Below are 18906 nucleotides of genomic sequence, written 5' to 3'. Positions count from 1 at the left end.
GACATCAAATTCATATTTTTTTATTCCATCTTATACCGAGCAGGTCAAATCGTACATTTACCTCCATCCCGGCAGAAGAGGGCAGTAGCCTCCACTGCACCGGATCACCGTTTCAGATTCTTCTCATGCATAGAGACTTCAGTTTCACAGTTCAGGCCATACCAGTTAAAAGAGAGAAAAATGATGTGCGAAGTGCAGCAGAGTTGCTGTTCCTGCTGCTTTGTAAAAAAAAGGCACAGACTGTGAGGAGGCTTGGCAAAATGAAAGCCACTTTTTTACACCCCCCCCCCCCCCCCAACACAGAAACAAAACAGCAGGAGGCAAGAAGATCGGAGAAAAACAAACTCACAGATCTAATCTGGCAAAGTAACGCGATGTTCCGGAGATGAAATCATTTGGTTTCCCAGCAGGAGCACAGAGAGCGCGTGTCAGGTTTACTGTCCGAGGTTTTCAGAGTGACATGATTGATCCACAGTCCTGCAGTGAGTTTACAAAGTTTCTAAATGAAATGAATCAATGAAATTATCAAAAGATTAAGAAAGGCTACATAAAAGAAAAATATATGCATTCGGTCTTGAGTGTTGAGTAGAAAACACTAATCAGGCCTGGCTGGGGCCTCAGAGGCCTTTGTTGAAGTAGACTTGTTGCACTTTGTCTCCGTACTGAGACCTGATGGACTCTCGGAGCTCCGGCTCTAGCTTTGACACCGCAATCGAGCTGTGGGAGAAAGGAGGGAGAGGAACACGGTAAGCTGGTTTGTTTGCACATGCAGAATGCTTCAGGATAAACAAACGGTCCTGGTTAGAACCAAAGAAAATATTAGCAGGAGTGAAAATGTCAGTTGGACCACACGGACATCCCCGCTCCCAGTCCTGGCTCAGAGGCCCCTCTCTGTGCACTGTGCACCCCGGGGTTTCCTCGCACGCTCCAGAAAAACATGTGTTGGAGGTTAATTATCGACCTTCACATTTCCCGTAAGTGTGAATGAGTGCGTTTGACTGTTTGTCTCTCGGTGTTTGTGCTGTGCAGTCAGCTGGGATCAGCTCCAAACCTTCCGCGACTCTCAGCTGGATAAAGCCTTACAGAAGATGAATGGATGAAAATGTATACAACACAGCTGGCATCTAGAAACTGTAAAAACACAACAACTATTTCACGATTCATTAAAGCATACACAATTCTTCCTGAGTATACAGTTTTGTAAACTTATTCAACCGTGTTGCAGCATTTTCTGAGTGCGATTTAAGTTTAGCTGTGTGCTGTGCTTAGTTATTTTTCCAATTTTTAAATGCAGTGCACACATTATTCATTGTTTGACAGAACAAACCCTTAGGGCTGGGGTGTCAAACTCATTTCCGTCCAGAGGGAAACATACGGCCCCGTTCTATCTCGAGGGTTTCCAGATCAGCAACGTGACAGCTTAGCAACCTTTGAATACAGATTTCGGGTCAACTCCAAATGTTTTGCTTCAATTTCGTGCAAAGAGGCGTCAGTTAGTACGGCCACATTTACAAAGAAACAATGCATTTTTTAACAATGCATAATAATACAAAAGTGCGTAATACAGAAAAATCTATTTGTGGCATTTTGCAGCCTTCATCCGGGCTTTTACAGATTCACCATCACAGCGTTGCTTTGATGGCAGATTTCACCGATTTCTCTCTTTAAATGTTGTGCTTGACCAAAACACCAAAATCCTCAGTATCTGGATGAGTAACAGCAGTTTCTATTGACAAATTCCAGTCAGTATGTTTTTTTGGTGTCATTTTGAACCTTTATAAACTCATGTTGGCTGCTGGAGTGGACTCTCTTAGTTTCTGGGTCGTATATTTGACACCCCTGCCTTAAGGCGTCTGGGAAATGTCCCCGTATTTCACTGGTAACACACGTCTGTTTCATTTTGCTTAAATACCTGATTGTAGATTAGTTCTTTCATTCATCAGGAGTATGAGTATGGAAACCTTTGCCAACCCTATTGCTCAATTCCAGAACGTTGAAGTACTTTTGCTTTATTTCCCAGACTTCTCAATTTAACTTCAGTTGCACACAATAAGTCCCACTTTAGGAACTCAAACAATCATGTTGCAAAACTCTGAAATCCGACCTTTATTTTTCAATCTTCCTTCTCTGTGTTTTTCTATCTGCACTTGAGCCCCTCAGACCGATGAAATGAGCTAATTTGATCTGGATGCATGTAGAAAAACCGTTTCATTACCATCTCTGAGGAAAGAGGGAGCAGGCTGCAGGCACCATGAAGACCAAACTTTGAAAAACAAAAAGAACAAAAGTTAACAATGAAATCCCCTGGGGGATATTAACATTCATCCTGACCCTGTAACCTTTTGTACTTACAACACCCCCACCATCATGACTTGAATCGGCCCGTGGAGAAACGTGATTCTCTGCAAAGAGATGTGAGAAGACTTGAGGATGGACACACACATTTTCCACTCATGCATGTTCAGCAGGTAATGAAGAGAAAAGTTTGACCTGCATAAACTTGTATTTTTCCAGCCTTTGCATGATGATAGGAAGAATAACTGATGGAAGGAAAGAGGAACAGTAACAGAAGATCATTTCTTGGAAATCTTGTAAAATATTCAAGATGAAATTGTTTATGAAAACTTCTTTTCATACTCATCCCTGGTGCGGCCATGGTGATCCGAGAAATGACCACCTGAGTGATTCCTTTCGCTGCTGCTTTCTGGAGGTTCAACAACAACAAAATATACTTTTATCTAACGAAAGGGGGGAAAATGATGCTGTACAATGTCTTTGCAGTGAGCCGACCTGAGAGTGGCCCAGTTTGTTGCCATTTTCATCGGTGACAGAGATGCCATTCAGAATTTCCCTGAAAACAACAAATCAAGCAAAACTGAAAATGTTGAAATGTTGAGCTCACTGTCAAAACAATAAGGGTGAAAAAATACTATTAAAATATGAGGTACATTCAAGGGCTGGATGTAACTTAAAAATAAAAAAACAATTACACTTAAGCGTTAAGAGCTGCAGTCTGAACTCGGCCTAAAACAGTCCCTGTGGGAAACTCCTGGTTGTCTTCACCTGACATCCCTGAACAAATCCCGACAAAACAAACGTCCTTGTTTCTGAACATTTATGGGAATCAGACAGAAACATATAGAGGAGGACTCACTGCTGCCTCATCATGGGAATGTTCACACAGTTCGCCGCTGCCACAGCCGCAAAAGGGACCCAGCGAGCCACGAGTGGAGGAGCTTTCTGTAAGAAACGGTTAACAAAGATGTACGTTGAAACAAAAACATTTAAAAAAGGATCACAAAACTGGTTGAAGACGATTGATCTACTGTTTGATTGTATGGTTTCCTGAGCGGACCTTTGTGTAGAGGTTAAGTCCGACGGCTGTGGCTAACGCAGTGCTGGTCGCAGTAAAATAGGCGACGCCAATCTGCCTGGAAGGACAGAACAGTGGCATAAAGCATTAACTGAAAGTCAAAGTCAAAGTGTTGGCCTTCTATACCTGTAACTAATCGTTTACTACCCGACGGTTGAACTTAATATATGAAATGAAATGTCTGGTAAGCTCGTACTTGGGAGTGATGGGAGAGGCAGCGTTCCGGTTGGTGTAGTTGACCAGAGCGTTGAAGGACTGATTGACCCACTGCCAGAAAACCACAGCAGGAACTGTCCTACAGACAAGCAGGTTAAAAACGACAAACCTCCGCAGCGTCTGCAGTGAAACTTGTCTAGCGCCTGCTGCTACCTGTAGAACTGCAGCATGCAGCCGGTGATGGCCATGCCGCCGGGGACCTGGAACGACATGCGTCCGATGATGTTCATGCGGTCTCCGGTGTCCGGGTGGAAGGCCGAGTCGTACAGCTTCTTGGCGAAGTGGAGCTGCTCCTCTGTGGTGCCAGGAGGGAGGGCGCCTGCCCTGCAGAACACCAAAGCAAACACTGGTTCATACCATCAAATACCTGCAGAAACATGCTGAAAGATTCAAACTCACACAACTAAAATACCCACAACAGAATTAATCAGAGCACAAAATATAAGCAAATTTGGAATCCAATTTTTGTCTTGTGTCGCCTCAATACTTCTTGGCAAGACATTTCATATTGCTGGAAAGCGTGTTCATTTTCCATTAGAATGGTAACAACAATGTTTTGTTTTTTGCTCTTGTATCACTGGTGTCCTGGGTAACTTTATGGATTTTTAAAGAATAGACTAAAATAAGCCTTGGCTTCAGCCTCTACCCATTTCGGCTACAGACATTGTAAAAAAGAAAAAAAAAAATGCGTGCGTTAACTTTTAAGCACTATAAACTGAATGCACAATGGAAAACGTTTGCACTGTAACCAAAATAAACCATTCATTCATTCACATTTGTAAGGAACATGCATTTGAGCAGTAATACTGAATTTGGCAGAAGAGAAAGATTTCATGATTGAGTCCGATAAAACAAGACATAGTGATACTTTATTCACAACAGTAATCATCTGTCCCCGATGCCAGCTTGTTTTCTTTAATGTGACACAAACTCCAGGCCTTTTGAATTATCTAAGGAAAACCTAAGGACCCAGTTACTATTGGGATTTCTTTTGTCCTCCAATTCAAAACTTTTCTGAAACAAAAACGCTAAAATGATGCGTTTTCACTTGAATTGTCGTCGTGTACACGGGAGACACTTTTCTTTGTTGTTTGGCACGCGACTTATATGAAGAAGTGACTTATAACAGGATCTTTCATCTGGGATCATTCGATGGCACTAAGAGACTTGTGAGGGACTGGAGACAGACTATTGTGATGAAGAAAACAACAAAGGCTGGTTGTGAGCTAAAGAAACGAGTACGACTTATAATTTTCCTCTTCACGGGAAACCTTTTTTTGGTGGCGACTCATCGTTTGGAAACTACAATAAATGGTTGAAGACGCCATCCTCCCTGGTCATTTTCTTACCTGCAGCTGTCCACTAAAGCTTTGGCTTCGTCCAGGCGCGAGTCGGGGAGGAGCGCCGTTCTACAGTCGGTGATGTTGAAGAAGTGCTTCAGCCGACCCATAAACGTAGACTGATCCCATCGGGGCGCATCGATGTCGAATGACTTCAGAGCCATCGTGGTTTTTAGAAAAAAAGTTGAATCAGCTTAATGCATTAAAAAAAAAAATAAATAAAAATCTTCAGGCCTTTGTTCAACAACTGTGGCTGAAACCTGGAAGGAAATAAGATGAGAATTACGCTTTGGGAAAAAAAAGACAACAAAAAACTGTGAGCGGGTTAATAATTGATGAGGACTTTACAGAGAGACTTCTTGTTTGAGCTGATATAACACCGACAGATATTTATTTCTGTGGGTCAGATGGGGCCAGACTATCTCTAAACTCCTCCTTTCCACAGAGTCGTGTGCGCAGCTGTAAAGGCGGACGGACAGAACTGACTGAAAAATGCATTAAACAATCAGTTGATAGTTTAACTTAAAGAAAATCCTCCTGTTGTTTTCTTATAAATGTGAAGATTTGCCGAGATACCACACAACGCTCGCTGGAGTGAACCAGGTGGTTGCAAACGGCTCTTGGACGCAAACCAAACACATCCCTGAATAAACACAAGCTCTCCATCCTCACTAAAAAAAAAAAGGAAAAATCTCAAGGCCCAAAGTTGCACTGGAAATCATTGACCACCTCCTGGTAAATGGTTCCATAGGCGGTCATTCTGGGTTTGTGCAGCTGCAGCGCTCCGATTCTGACGTACCAACCAGAGAAGCCACAACATGCTGACCACAGCCGGATTTGTCAAGTTGTCCCATTGAACATCTTCCACACTACAAATGATTGATTCTTGATTTTAGAAGGCGAAGGTTAACTGTAGACGAAGCCCTCGTATCAGCGCTCCCAGATGGCTCTAGCCTGGTTGGAACTGGATTATTTCTGAAGCTGTTTGTTCAGAAAGTAGGTTAAAGGCCTGCAGCAGCTAGTGTGAGGAATGCTTTAACATAAGCCCAAAGTTGACCGGGCCTTACATAACAATCGGTGTCACCTCGTGTTCATTCTGGATATCTCAAAGACCAACGGAGGTTCGTCACTGTACACCTTCCATGGTCACCCTATGGCTGAAAGGTGACCGCTTTGCACCTCATTACTGATTTTGTGTTGCATCATCTGTCTTATTTTAGTTACGTTGCATTCATACACAGGTTTGTCTAATCTGACATGCATTTTTCCAACCAAACCCCTAAACCGAATCTCATTTCTAATAATTGTGTTTTCAATGTATCGCCAAATGTGGAAATGTAAGCCTAAATGCTCATTTTGTGTCACAATGTGCATCTGAAACTGGTTATCTTGACTCTTGCAGGTCTTTTATAAAGATTTTTGATGCTTAGATACATAAAGCTATCTGTATTATGGGTGAAGCCATGAGACTGTTTTCTGTAGGCCGAGTGAGTAATCTGTTCATGAGCGTTTACTATGTTTGGTGTGCAGAAATGTCCACAGAGTTGGCAAAAGCAAATGATTTCAATTGCTGACAGGTAAAGTATTGCTGCCCTGCATCTGCTCTTCAAACTACTTTCAGCCGTTAAGCAACTAATCACTACTGTTAACATGTCAAAAGATGCTTTCTACACATATTTTGTCTTTTTACGACCAACAAGCATGAAATGCACCGACGAACACAAATAAATCAGTACTTTTATATCGCATCCATTATGGCTCAAGTCAGTTTAAATGGTGGGGAAACACTTATATTTGCCCAAAGGCAGAACGATCCACTCAAATGTGCAACACAATAAAAAAAACTAAATCTCCTAAATCCAATCCGGCATGCAATAAACTTTTTCCCACAAAAACCATGTGCTAATATATTCCTCTCACAATTTATATAAGGTTTGAGTTATATGATCATAATCACAGATAAACTGATAGTGTTCACCTCTCAGTTTGATAGATTTCTTGTTTCACTGAGATGCTTTGAACCAACATGACTACAACATGATGGAAAACATCTGGAAAATAGGCACAACCCCCCCCCCCACCAATAACCAGTTCTTCTTTTTATAAACCCTTGATAGGGGTCTTTCACAGAACTTTGCCCAGAAGCTCATTTTTGTTATCATACCTCAAGTTGAAACGTGTTGGTTTCAGAATAAACTTCTACAGGCAGGACAGGTTCTGGTACAGTGAGTGTCTCCTGTGTAATTTTCCTTCTCCACGCGCATTCAAGACGTTAAAATCACTGCTTCTCTAGCTGTATGAAATAATAACCTTGTGTATTTCACTCTGTAAAATGTAAAGTCATGAAACTGAAATCCCGATTACAGTTGAGATGTGCCCGTGTCTAATGGTGTAGGCCGGGGGCTCGAACCCGTCTGCTGAGTGATACTTAAAAATTAGTTTGATCATCAGTGTCTCACATCACACATGTTGGCACTTTGCAACCCACACGGTGCATACATGTCTTTATCTGAAGCAGTAGTCCATTGGTAGTTTTTGGTAATTAAATGACGGAAACGTGCTCATCACATAGATTCTACCACTGTTTAGTATGGAGCCTCATGATTACCATGTGCAGAAAGGATATACATTTATGAATAGTGTCGCTGTTAAAATCTCTGATGACCAAAGAGCTCAAATTTAAGTTAAGAACAAGAAGAATGGAAAGAAAAAAAAAAGTCCCAAATAATCTGTAAAATAAAGCAGATTTCATAGGTTCTTGGTGGTCCCTTTGCATTAGGTCTTGGGCTTTAGAGTGAGGGACCCGGGTTCAAATCCCGGCTGCAGCAGAAATGGCATCCAGGGAAAAAAACTAGACAGGTCTATCATATAAACTGCAGATCAACCTCTGTAAAAGAAAAACAAAATGTAGTAGCGATAGCGAAAAGCTTAAGCGATTGCTGTGTTAGTTATTAGTGGGGAAAAATCTTAGAAAGACTCAATACACCATCTGGTGGTGCAAACTAGCATTGCAAGACCATGCGCGCTGGGCTAAATTATGAAACTGGCAGTCTTCATAGGTAAGCCAGCACCACTTCACTAAACTGTGACATGTTGTACTCTAACTTTCCTCCAGCGACTGACAGCCTGGACAAACTGGATCTGCGAGCCAGAGCACCTCCAGCAGAACAATACAGCTGGATGAAGATACGTGCAGTAATCCTGGAGCCCGTGTTCAAAACAGCATGCGTGTGAGGGTCTGGATGAATGTGGAGCTGGAGAAGCGTCCTGTTGGAGACCACCGACCTCCGCGCTGGATGAAAACATGTCAGGCCACTGAGAGACTGACGCAACCCCACAACTCGGTCGAGTTACCCCGGGCTGAGAGCAAGGAAACGCGGCGGCGGAGCAGGAACCGCAGCACCGACACACAAACAGACTCTCACATGCAGAGACTCACACTGACCGACAAGGTTAAACGTACCTTAAAGAGACGGTCCAAGCGCCGCGCGGGGACAACCTGACAGGTGACCAGAGGCGCTCATGTGGCATAGTAAAGAAATGTGCACGTGGCATGTCCTCCTCCAATCACAGGCCGGGGCAGCTCCCTGCGCGCAAACCGGCTAGAACCAAACCTGACGTCTGTAGCTTTATCATTTCAGCGGTATATTATGGGTCTTGTGTTGAAATAATTGAAGTGCAATGATGTGTTTTACCAACAGTAGTCCACAAAACGAATTATTTAACATTTAGCATGTTGCTAAACCAAACCAGTCCTCCATATTTGGTGTTTGTGTTGCGTTCATGGTAGCTAATTTAAATCGGAAATATCATAACAATCACTAATCAATTGGAGATGTTTATTTTTTTTCATGATTTTTTTTCTCTACCTTTCACAAATTGTTATTGTGGTTATTTTGAATATCTTAGAGATAGTTTGCTTGCCTTAGTGATGGATTTTGAGTAACTTATGGATACTGTAGACTCTTCATGTTTTATTTATTTGTTGTCTATATATATATATATGTGTGTGTGTAAATATATAGTCTCCTTGCGGTAATTTGTAATATTCTCAGTATGTGTTTTTGTGTCTCTTTTTTGTGATTCAGCATGGGACTTTTGCCTGTTTTGAAATACTTTCGTGCCTCTGTGAATGTCCTATCAATGTATGTCGGTTTGTGGCTGTTTTATATTCATTGTAGTCTTTTTATAATTTTTTGTTGCTGACCATCTGCCTGTCATTGATCTACATTTCCATTTTATTTTTGTTATATGAATATACTGTATATATGAATATGACGCAGATTTTTCCCATTTTATCTACAGTCACTGAACGTAGCATGAGTTGGATTGTTGTGCGTGACTGTGCGTATGACGTCATCCCCCTTAGTAACCCTCGGCGGCGTCTCCAGGAGAGAAGGCAACAAGATGGTGAGTCTTATTTATCGCACTAATTAGCCTATAACTAAGAAATACTAACAAACACCGACATTGTAATCGCATTCACTACCCCAGACCGTATTCATCCACAGTTTAAGAATCCCCGCTGGCCGTAACTTGTTGATTAAAAAAAACAACACAAAAAGCTGCCTTGTTGCTTCGTTCAGTCATCGGGGAGATTAGCTTAGCACGTTAGCAATGCCTACCTCGCGTGAACTGAGAAAACTCAAACTCTCATAATAACATAAAACAAAATGATACGTCTCGCCGCTCACAATACCTGTATGTGCCCTCTTGTCCCGGCACCGTTATGGAAGCGCTGTTTCATCCCCATCGGAGCCCGACAGTGAAGCAGTAGAGATGCACTCACACGGCCTGTTAGTGAGGAGTCTGTGTTCGACGTTTGGAGACGAGTTTTTCTACAATGATGGAGAAAAACCACACCGATGTTCCTCCCATCCCCTTTCAGGGATTGCTGTCCATCCTGCGTAAGCTAAAGAGCACACCAGACCAGGAGGTGAGGATACTGCTGCTGGGTCTGGATAACGGAGGGAAGACCACCCTGCTCAAACAGTTGGCATCTGAGGACATCAGCCACATCACCCCCACGCAGGTGAGGCACTCCGATCAAACGGAAAACACAGCATTAAGGAAGACTACATTTATTACAACCTAATGTGTGGTACAATTATGATAAATTGACAACAACTAACACTCTCGCTTCACAGTGAGAAGGTCTGGAGTTTAAATATTGGTTGGGTCTTTCTGTGTGGAGTTTGGAACTATTCAAAAGACGGTTAAAAAAAAAGAGAATAACTATAGGATAGGAACTATATTTACAATATATAAACATAAGATTATCAGTGTGTGTGTATATATATATATATATATATATATATATATGCATACATACCTCTCTGCCCACATTTATCTAATGTAATATAACTGTAATAAAAACATTGGTTATGAAAATGGCTAAATGATGGAAGCAAGTAAAGAATTTCAAGTAAGTTTGTTGGAGCAAAGCTATATTTACTGGCAGTGATTTAATGCATCAAATGAGGGGAAGAGCAGAGTCTCATATAAACAACACAATGGAGCAGTCAGGTAAAAATATAGACATGTAATACATGACCCGTTCTAAATCAGACACTTTTACATGTTCCAACGCTCACCAATGTAATTATCAAATATCCAAATGTATGTGGCGTCGTATCATCATCCATCCATCACACACAAACTGGACAGTAATTGAAAGCGAGGGTGACACAAATTATGTGAACGTAAGGTTGTATGAAGTCCAAAGATAAGCGCAGTCTCACAGTTAGAGGAGCTTGTGCATGAAAGCAGTTCACCAAGAATATCAAAGGACCAGGATTTACACCTGTTATTTGACGAGTCTCGATGTTTTCTATTCATTAAAGGGCTTCAACATAAAGAGTGTCCAGTCTCAGGGATTCAAACTAAATGTTTGGGACATTGGAGGTCAGAGGAAGATCCGGCCGTACTGGAGAAACTACTTTGAAAACACTGATGTGCTGGTGAGTAGAGTTTTATAAGTCTGCTTGAATCTGCCTGTCCTGGATCAAGTCTTTGTTTTATACACTTTTGGACTTCAACTTTTCCTCATTATTAATGTCTCTCTAAATTCTCGAAAATAGTGTTTCCCAAAAGTGATTAATTCATACTTTAAATGGATATGTTTGATTTCCTGTTTAATCAATTGATTATGAGCTGAAGTTATCAGGGATGTTTGTGCAGATAATTTAAAATAAAACCGTCATCTTGTTTTCAGATTTACGTCATCGACAGCGCCGACAGGAAAAGGTTTGAGGAAACGGGTCAGGTATGTACAACACACAATTAATGCGAAACATCTTCCACCTCCTCGTCTTTACTGAACGCTTTTATATTTGTTTAAACTGAGGCATGATGCAGAGTTACAGCCAGGCCACTGACATACAGTAGCTTCCTTTCACACATCCAGCCAGCGTCAAAACGTACACTGTTAATTGCTCTATTTAAAATAAGATGTTTATCGCATCGGAAAAGAAAACTTTTTTTTAAGGTGGCCAAAGTGTGGGTTTTATTAAAGAAAATGACAAAAGTCTCCACTTTGAAGTTTAGCAGCTTGGTTTTTTTATTGCCGTGTATCAGCGGCGTCTCGTTGTTCCTGTGTGGATGTTTGGGATGTGTGTTTGCGTTGCAGGAGCTGGCTGAGCTGCTGGATGAGGAGAAGCTGAGCGGCGTTCCCGTGCTGATCTTCGCAAACAAACAGGACCTGCTGACCGCCGCCCCGGCCTCCGAGATCGCCGAGGGCCTCAACCTGCACACCATCCGGGACCGCATGTGGCAGATCCAGTCCTGCTCCGCCCTCACGGGCGAGGGGATCCAGGTGAGCGGACGAGCTGGGCGTCTCTTATCCGGTCGTCTTTGTTTCCTCCCTCGCTCACCGTGTTTCGTCTTTCTCTTCAATCCACGACAGGAGGGAATGAACTGGGTCTGCAAGAGCGTCAACTCCAAGAAAAAGTAGCTCCGCTTCAAGATTTCTGCATCTCAGGAGGAGCAGCAGCAGCAGACACACACACAGACACATGCACACACACACACACATCCCCTCCTGAGTCTTAGTACAATGGGACGAGCCTGTGAATGTAAACACTACTAATCTAACGTGGACTTGGAGGTTGTTTTTTTGTTTTGTTTTTTAACCCCCTTCATTCCTTTTGTGTGATGTTTACTAACATCAACACATCAGCCCGTGGCGGCCTCAGTAAAGGGAAAGATCGTCCGCCTTCAAAGGGAAGCCATGCCAGGAAATCAACCCTTCCCCGCCACACGCCCACGTCAGCATCGCTGTCCCGCCCAATCGCAGCCTCGGCCCACAGCCCGTCACGACCTCAAACATTCCCGTTAAACTGCAGCCGCCACCAGAACCCCAACATGTCCGCCAGGCTCGGTCCTGGAAACCAAACCTCTGATTTACCATCTCCGTCTCCGGACTCTTTATCGTGTGTTGTTTTTGTTTCTCTCTCTAACCATTCCACGATGGCTGTAAGCGCTTTTCCTGCTATGGCTCTGTTTGAAGTGAGGTATATTTTTGTAATTGTTTTATTTATGGTGGTGAACTAGAGCATAGAAGTGCTTTTAAAACTGCTTGTGTGTGTGTGTGTGTGTGTGTGTGTGTGTGTGTGTGTGTGTGTGTGTGTGTGTGTGTGTGTGTGTGTGTGTGTGTGTGTGTGTGTGTGTGTGTGTGTGTGTGTGTGTGTGTGTGTGTGTGTGTGTGTGTGTGTGTGTGTGTGTGTGTGTGTGTGTGTGTGTGTGTGTGTGGGTGTGTGGGTGTGCGAGAGAGAGAGAGAGAGAGAGAGAGGGATTGCAATGATGTTGCTGGAGAATGGCTCCGGCGCCGCCTGCTCAAGGTTAACACTACACGTGTGAATATGTAAAGAAAAACACGCAACATCAAACGGCTACATTTATCGATCAACTGTAAATAGCTTGGCCCTGTGTTCATATGTTCAGTTATGCACATGTTATAGAGTATTTGTTACCCAGATGTACTTTGTAGTCTATAATGTTTGCATATCTAATATATGCCGGCAGATTTTTAACAGAGGTTTACGTACTGTACGTCCCCACGCATTTCCGTGTGCTCTCTGGGTTAGCGAGGGAAGTCACACTTTTATTTTGGCATTTCCTTTTGATATTCTTGAATGTAATCTGTCCAGAACTGAAGATACTGTATGTGAATTAAAAAAAAAAAGAGATGAGGAAGAAGGAACAAAAATGTTTGAGGAAGTCAATGCACCAACACAAATGTTTCCAGGCTCTCAGGGTCACATAACCAGCTGGAGTCAGCTGCTCATGACAGCAGATGAGCCTCTTGTGTTCCACGGCAGCTGGAGGGGGGAGGACGCGAGGGATGGAGGGGGGAGGGTTAATTCAGAGTTATAATGTGCTGGGAAAAACTACGGTGTGTAAAATCACAGCCTTAAATAGGACATCCTAAGTGAGGGTGGCAGAAGTTACTTAACTTAACAGATTAAATCCATTCTAAACAAAGCCCCTATTCATTGAAGACTGGGAAGGGGGGGGGGGTCAAACATAAGGCCCGTTGGCCAAAACCAATCCAGCCCCACAAACCACCGAGCAAATTGTAAAAATTTCTACGAAAAGATTGATTTAACAACTTACTCAGGAATTGACCTATAGGTGATGTAGTCACTTTTAATACCGTCTGAATATAGAACTCACCGATCAAATCCAGGGGGATTGAAGTTTGCTCCTGATTGGTTACAAAATCTCTCCAGAAAATGGAAAACTACTGGCAAGAAAAAAACAAAAAACAAACTTGTACATGATGAATGAAGTTGGCTTATAGAAGCTGTGGAAGATGTCAAAATGCAGCAGGAAAATAAGCTGACTGTCCGGACTTCTAAATGTTTAATCAGTGGGTGTTAATCAGTGAATCCAGCTTATTAATCCAGATCTGCAGAGCTCCTGTCACTGACAGACCGCCTGGTTTCCATCAGCGCTGCCAGAGGAGAGATCTGGATCTTCCTGTTGCTGGATAAAGGCTGCGATCTGAAATCAAATGAAGTTTGTTCTGACAGGCAGGTGGTGGGAAACTACGTCATGCTGAGCAGCCTCCAATATTCTATCTATTTATCTATCTATCTATCTATCTATCTATCTATCTATCTATCTATCTATCTATCTATCTATCTATCTATCTATCTATCTATCTATCTATCTATCTATCTATCTATCTATCGCTATCTAGTAATTCAGGGATGTTAAATGATTTCCACCAACTTTTATTTATATCAATGACACAAAGTGATTTTTGTTCTCACTTTAAAGTCTTCAAATATCATTTAATCTCTCTGGGATTAAGATTTATTTTCACGAGTGCCCTCTAACAGGTTAAGTACACTTTGGTGTCTTTTACTTAATGAACTTTTGCTGAAGTAAATTAGTTAAATCAACATTTTTTCGTCACAAGAATCTGTACTTCTAAATTTAGGAGTTAATGTATGTTTTGTACAGTGTTTCCAGTATTTTCTATCGATATTACTTCATCTCTGTGACATTAGCTATATTTACCTCAATGTTACAGAATAGTTATGACACACTACATCTAAAGTGTGTGTGTGTGTGTGTGTGTGTGTGTGTGTGTGTGTGTGTGTGTGTGTGTGTGTGTGTGTGTGTGTGTGTGTGTGTGTGTGTGTGTGTGTGTGTGTGTGTGTGTGTGTGTGTGTGTGTGTGTGTGTGTGTGTCATGTCCAGGCTTCTTATTATCCCACACTGAGTTCCACTCACATCATAAATAAAACCCAGAAGAGCCTGTTTAGTGGTGCTACATGTCGACCACTGTGTTCCTGCTGCAAGGACAGAATGCCGTGTGCTTTATATTCCTCGGTGTTCTATGGGGCTGATTCAGAGGCCCTCGGAGGCTCGCAAACGGCCTCTTCTTCTTGTCTCACAAAGATTTCCATTGTTCGATCTCCTTCTCCTCTCACACGGACAGAACGTCCCTCGCTTGTGAGTCCTCCACTCCGCATCACATTTAACCCCAACAAAGCTCTGTGGAAAATATGATTTCGCTGCGAGAGTCACAATCAGAGATGTGAAGGCGTTTAGAGCGAGGCAGTTCAGGAAAGATGTGGAGGCCAGTTAGATGAGAGTCCGTTAATCATGAAACTAACTGAAAACCAAATGTTCGTTTCACTTCATGCTGCTTGCACCTTCCTGCCTTAAACCCAGGTCCCACACGCGCCTGGGTCAAAACACAAGCTTATGCACCACGAGGAAGAAAAGAAAATACTCAAAGTTTAAAGCCTCAAAAGGATTTTTCTTCTTTTCGTTTTCTTTGGATGTTTTAATTAAAAGATTTTTTTTCACTTTGAATAAACAAATTGGCCATAACATAACTAGAGTGAGGTGTCTAGTTCACAGCACTTTTATATACAAAATAGAGAAAAAAAACATAGGAAGGGGGTTTAAGTTTGAGCTTCATTAACTGATGTACATCAGGGTGTCAAACACATTTTAGTTCAGTTCCACGTGCTGCTCAATGTCCTATTGAGTGGGCCGGACTGGTGAAATAGCCCCATAAAAACCTTTAAGGCTTAACTTTTCAGTTTATTCCAACGCAACATGAAATGAAAATGTCTATATTTTCACAAACTATGTAAAATGACGACAGTCTCAACATAAGGCCAATTTTAATAAAACCTTCTGGTGTGAAATACAGCGAAATGTCAAGAAACGTTGAAATAAGCATGTTATTACAAACGAGCTTTGAGACTAATGCGTTTGCTGTCTTTCGTGGCAGCATCACCGGCATCTCAGATCGGGTCTCAGTGTTGCGTTGTGTCCACGACTTTTAAGAAATTTGTTAGAAATGGATTCTTGTCAGGCCGGATTGGAGCCTCTTGCGGTCGGGTTTTGGCCCACGGGCCTTGTGTTGGACGCCCCTGATTGACACTGATTTGTCATGGGAGTTTTCTTATTTTGTTTCAAGAACTTCAATCACACATTATTACAATAATGAGCTTTATGAACTACTAAACCTGGAACCAGGTGTAGTTTGGAGTAGTTTAGTAAAACTTGCAGCTGGATTATAAACCACAATCCAGTGAAGGCAAAGTTCCTTCAGGTGAGTTACCTGAAACCTGTAGAGCTCCCTCCTTTCCACTGCACGCTCCTTCACTCCTGAAACACACACGTGTGGATCAGTGGGATTGAGGCTCAAAGTGCTGGGTAGGGGAAAGCAGTAATGCAACAGGCTTAATCAGGCTGAGGGGAACTCACGCGCACACACACACAAACACACACACACAAACACACACACACACACACACACACACACACACACACACACACACACACACACACACACACACACACACACACACACACACACACACACACACACACACACACACACACTTTGTCTCCCCCCGCTGACGAGTCATCTCAAGACTCGCACTCTGCATCCTGTTTTCTCTCTGCAGGCCGCCGCCCCCACACACTCTCCTGTTCAAACTGTGTGAATATGTGCGAGTCCTTGTGTCAGCGGGTTTCTCCTCCCATTCAAATGTCATTTACGACGAGACTGTTTGCGTTCTTTCCTTGAGTGCAGACTGATAAGAGCAAACTTTTGGTTTGAACCGTTCCTGACGACCTCGCTCTCAGTCTGCCGTTGTCGTGGTGACCTGGGTCACTTCATTAGGACTCGCAGTCCCGGGGCGTCTCAGTCTGTTGCTGTGTTTTCTCCACAGTTAAGCCTCATTTGGTGGATCAGCTTGAGTTTGAACTTATTCCTGGTTTAGAGGAACTAAAAGTGTTACAGCTGACCCATTTCACAAGTGGCCTCGGATTTCGCTTATTGTATATTCATCTGCTCTGGAACAAACCGGAGTGGATGGAGCAGCTGTTTTAAAGATGAAGTCCTTTTAGAGACACTCAGAAGAACAAAATACCCGAAGCTTGAATCGAAGCTCTTCTGTTGTGCAAATCTGACACTATTGGAAGTCTGAGATCTGCTTGATTATGAAAAACAAAGTAAAAAAGCAGGACACAGAGTTATGTTGCATTCATCAGAACAATCCTGTCTTTACACTGCCAGATTAGTTATAATAGTTCCTTATGCCGCATGAGCTGCAATGTTTTAATAGAATTTGAGGCCAAACTTCTGTATTTCTAGACACATTTTGAAGGGGGTGAATAGTAGTTGAGGCCTCGCCGAACTGCCCTGGGTTTGAGTCTGCATGTTCTCTCTGTGAGGTTGCTCCTCCCACAGGCCAAAAACATGCATTTTAGGCCAATTGTTGACAGTAAATTGCCTCTCAGTGTAAACGTCTGTAATTGTAATCTGAGATGGCATGGCATTATGATAACCACTGTACAGAGTTCGTGAGTGTTAATCCAGGAACTTGAGCCTCCTGTTCCAAACTCCAAGACATGGTGGTAATTTGGTTTTTCTGCCTTTCGTCCATTTTCAGCCAAGAGTAGCTCCAGCTCGCTCTGACCGTACCTCGTATGAAGCAGATATAGAAGATGGATGTTTGGACCACATTTCTTTTTTTTCCATTCAGGAGGGTTAAAATAGATATGAGATGAGATTTGCACACACACACGCACACAAAGCTGAGAGCAGAGACCGGTTTAAATTGTTTATTTGGAACCCTTCTCCAAATTCATGTCTGTAATTTTTCCATTTCACAAAATATTTACAAAAAAAGATACTTTTGTTTGTTTTGTTTTTGTTTTTTTTTTTTTTTTAATGGTGGCTGTTGTAACAGCTCCTTTTTTAGGATGACGAACCATTGCTTACATCTAGCAGTCCGGTCTTTTAGAAAAAGTTCATGAAAAAGGTTCCTCCCGCTCTTTTCTTTCATAAACTCATTTCAAAACAGCATACAGTTTTCTTTTGCCCCATTGTTCATCTTTTGAGTAGCTTTAGAAAAAGAAAAAAAAAGAAAAAAAACACAAAAAACCCAACGAAAAAAACCCCACCCTCCTCCTTGCATGCTTTCAGCTGCCGACAGGAAGCCAAGAAGCTCGTGTGCTTATTGAGGAAGTGACATCTTTGCCCTGCAGGAAGTACAATTACAGCATCCTCACATCAGCCAGATGCTCGATTGGTTTGGTCTGTCCAGTCTTCAGCAATCAAGAGTCTCTCCTGACGAGCATGGAATCGTCACATGTACCAAACAGCACAAAGTCTTAAACTAAATGGAAACAGTCTGTGTGAGATTCTCTGTCCTTCTGTGGAAAAAAAAAAAGGCCAAACTCTCAGAAGAGGTTGGGGTGGGGGTGGGGGGCGAGGGGAGGGGGGGGGGGGGGGTAGGGCGGTAGAAACATCACCTGGCCCCTCGGACACAGCTCTATTGTCCCTCTGTGGGTCAGCATCTGTGGTCCAGGCATAGCAAGGCGTCCACAAGTGCATTGTGGGAGTTCCATGGAAGAGCGTTTTTGTGTTCAAGCTGTATGATCCGTCCCTGAACTCAGCAAAGAAAGGAAGATTTGCCATGAAGAAACCATAATGAGAGACACCGAGGGACTGCAGCCCCCGTTTCAACGGATCAGACATAGTCAGCTATGCAGAGAAAAAATATGACGCTAATAAACATAAGGCAATTGACCTCAGTACGACTGAAGGGTGTGATTATATCAGAGAAACACGAGCCAGAAGAGAAACACTTCACGGTTTTATCCAGTATTCCCTTTTAGTGAGAGCAAAGCCTTGAAGAAGCATGAGGACATTTTGTCATTAAAAAAAAAAAAGAAAGTTATTTTCTATCAATCTGCCTCCTAGTCTATAAATAAAAAGATGCATCTCACCCTCTTCTATTCAGGCCTCTCTATTTTTCCCTCCTGTGTGGAAATGCTGAGCCGAGCCGAGCCACAGTGACCATTTGGCCGTCTACGCATTTTACGTATAATACACTACATGAAAACACTGAGCAAAAGTAAAGAAAGGGTGGAAATAAAAACACTAAGAGATTGACCCTGCCCCCGAATGTGTACATGTATTAGATCTGTCTGTGTG

At 42.5% G+C, this 18906-nt stretch overlaps 2 protein-coding genes across 2 annotated transcripts; one reads left to right on the top strand and one right to left on the bottom strand.

The window, feature by feature from the left end:
* On the bottom strand, positions 1-8717 carry sfxn2 (sideroflexin 2). Its single transcript, XM_080468748.1, has 12 exons — positions 8393-8717; positions 4939-5189; positions 3743-3913; positions 3570-3668; positions 3356-3431; positions 3155-3240; positions 2791-2851; positions 2638-2704; positions 2491-2540; positions 2353-2402; positions 2216-2263; positions 1-717 (listed from the first exon to the last, which is right to left on the bottom strand). The coding sequence occupies exons 2-12, from the start codon at positions 5091-5093 to the stop codon at positions 618-620; spliced, it is 963 nt and encodes a 320-aa protein (XP_080324874.1). The 5' UTR covers positions 5094-5189; positions 8393-8717; the 3' UTR covers positions 1-617.
* On the top strand, positions 8058-13127 carry arl3b (ADP ribosylation factor like GTPase 3b). The gene is made up of 7 exons (XM_080468758.1): positions 8058-8435; positions 9235-9339; positions 9818-9961; positions 10773-10889; positions 11144-11194; positions 11558-11743; positions 11834-13127. Exons 2-7 carry the CDS (start codon positions 9280-9282, stop codon positions 11879-11881), a joined length of 606 nt encoding a protein of 201 aa, XP_080324884.1. The 5' UTR covers positions 8058-8435; positions 9235-9279; the 3' UTR covers positions 11882-13127.
* The last annotated feature ends 5779 nt before the right edge of the window (positions 13128-18906 follow it).

The sequence above is a fragment of the Lipophrys pholis genome, assembly GCF_963383615.2.
Source record: "Lipophrys pholis genome assembly, chromosome: 1".
Classification (NCBI taxonomy): Eukaryota; Metazoa; Chordata; class Actinopteri; order Blenniiformes; family Blenniidae; genus Lipophrys; species Lipophrys pholis.
Note: the sequence above shows the minus strand (reverse complement) of the source record. Positions and strands in the feature narration are given on the sequence as shown.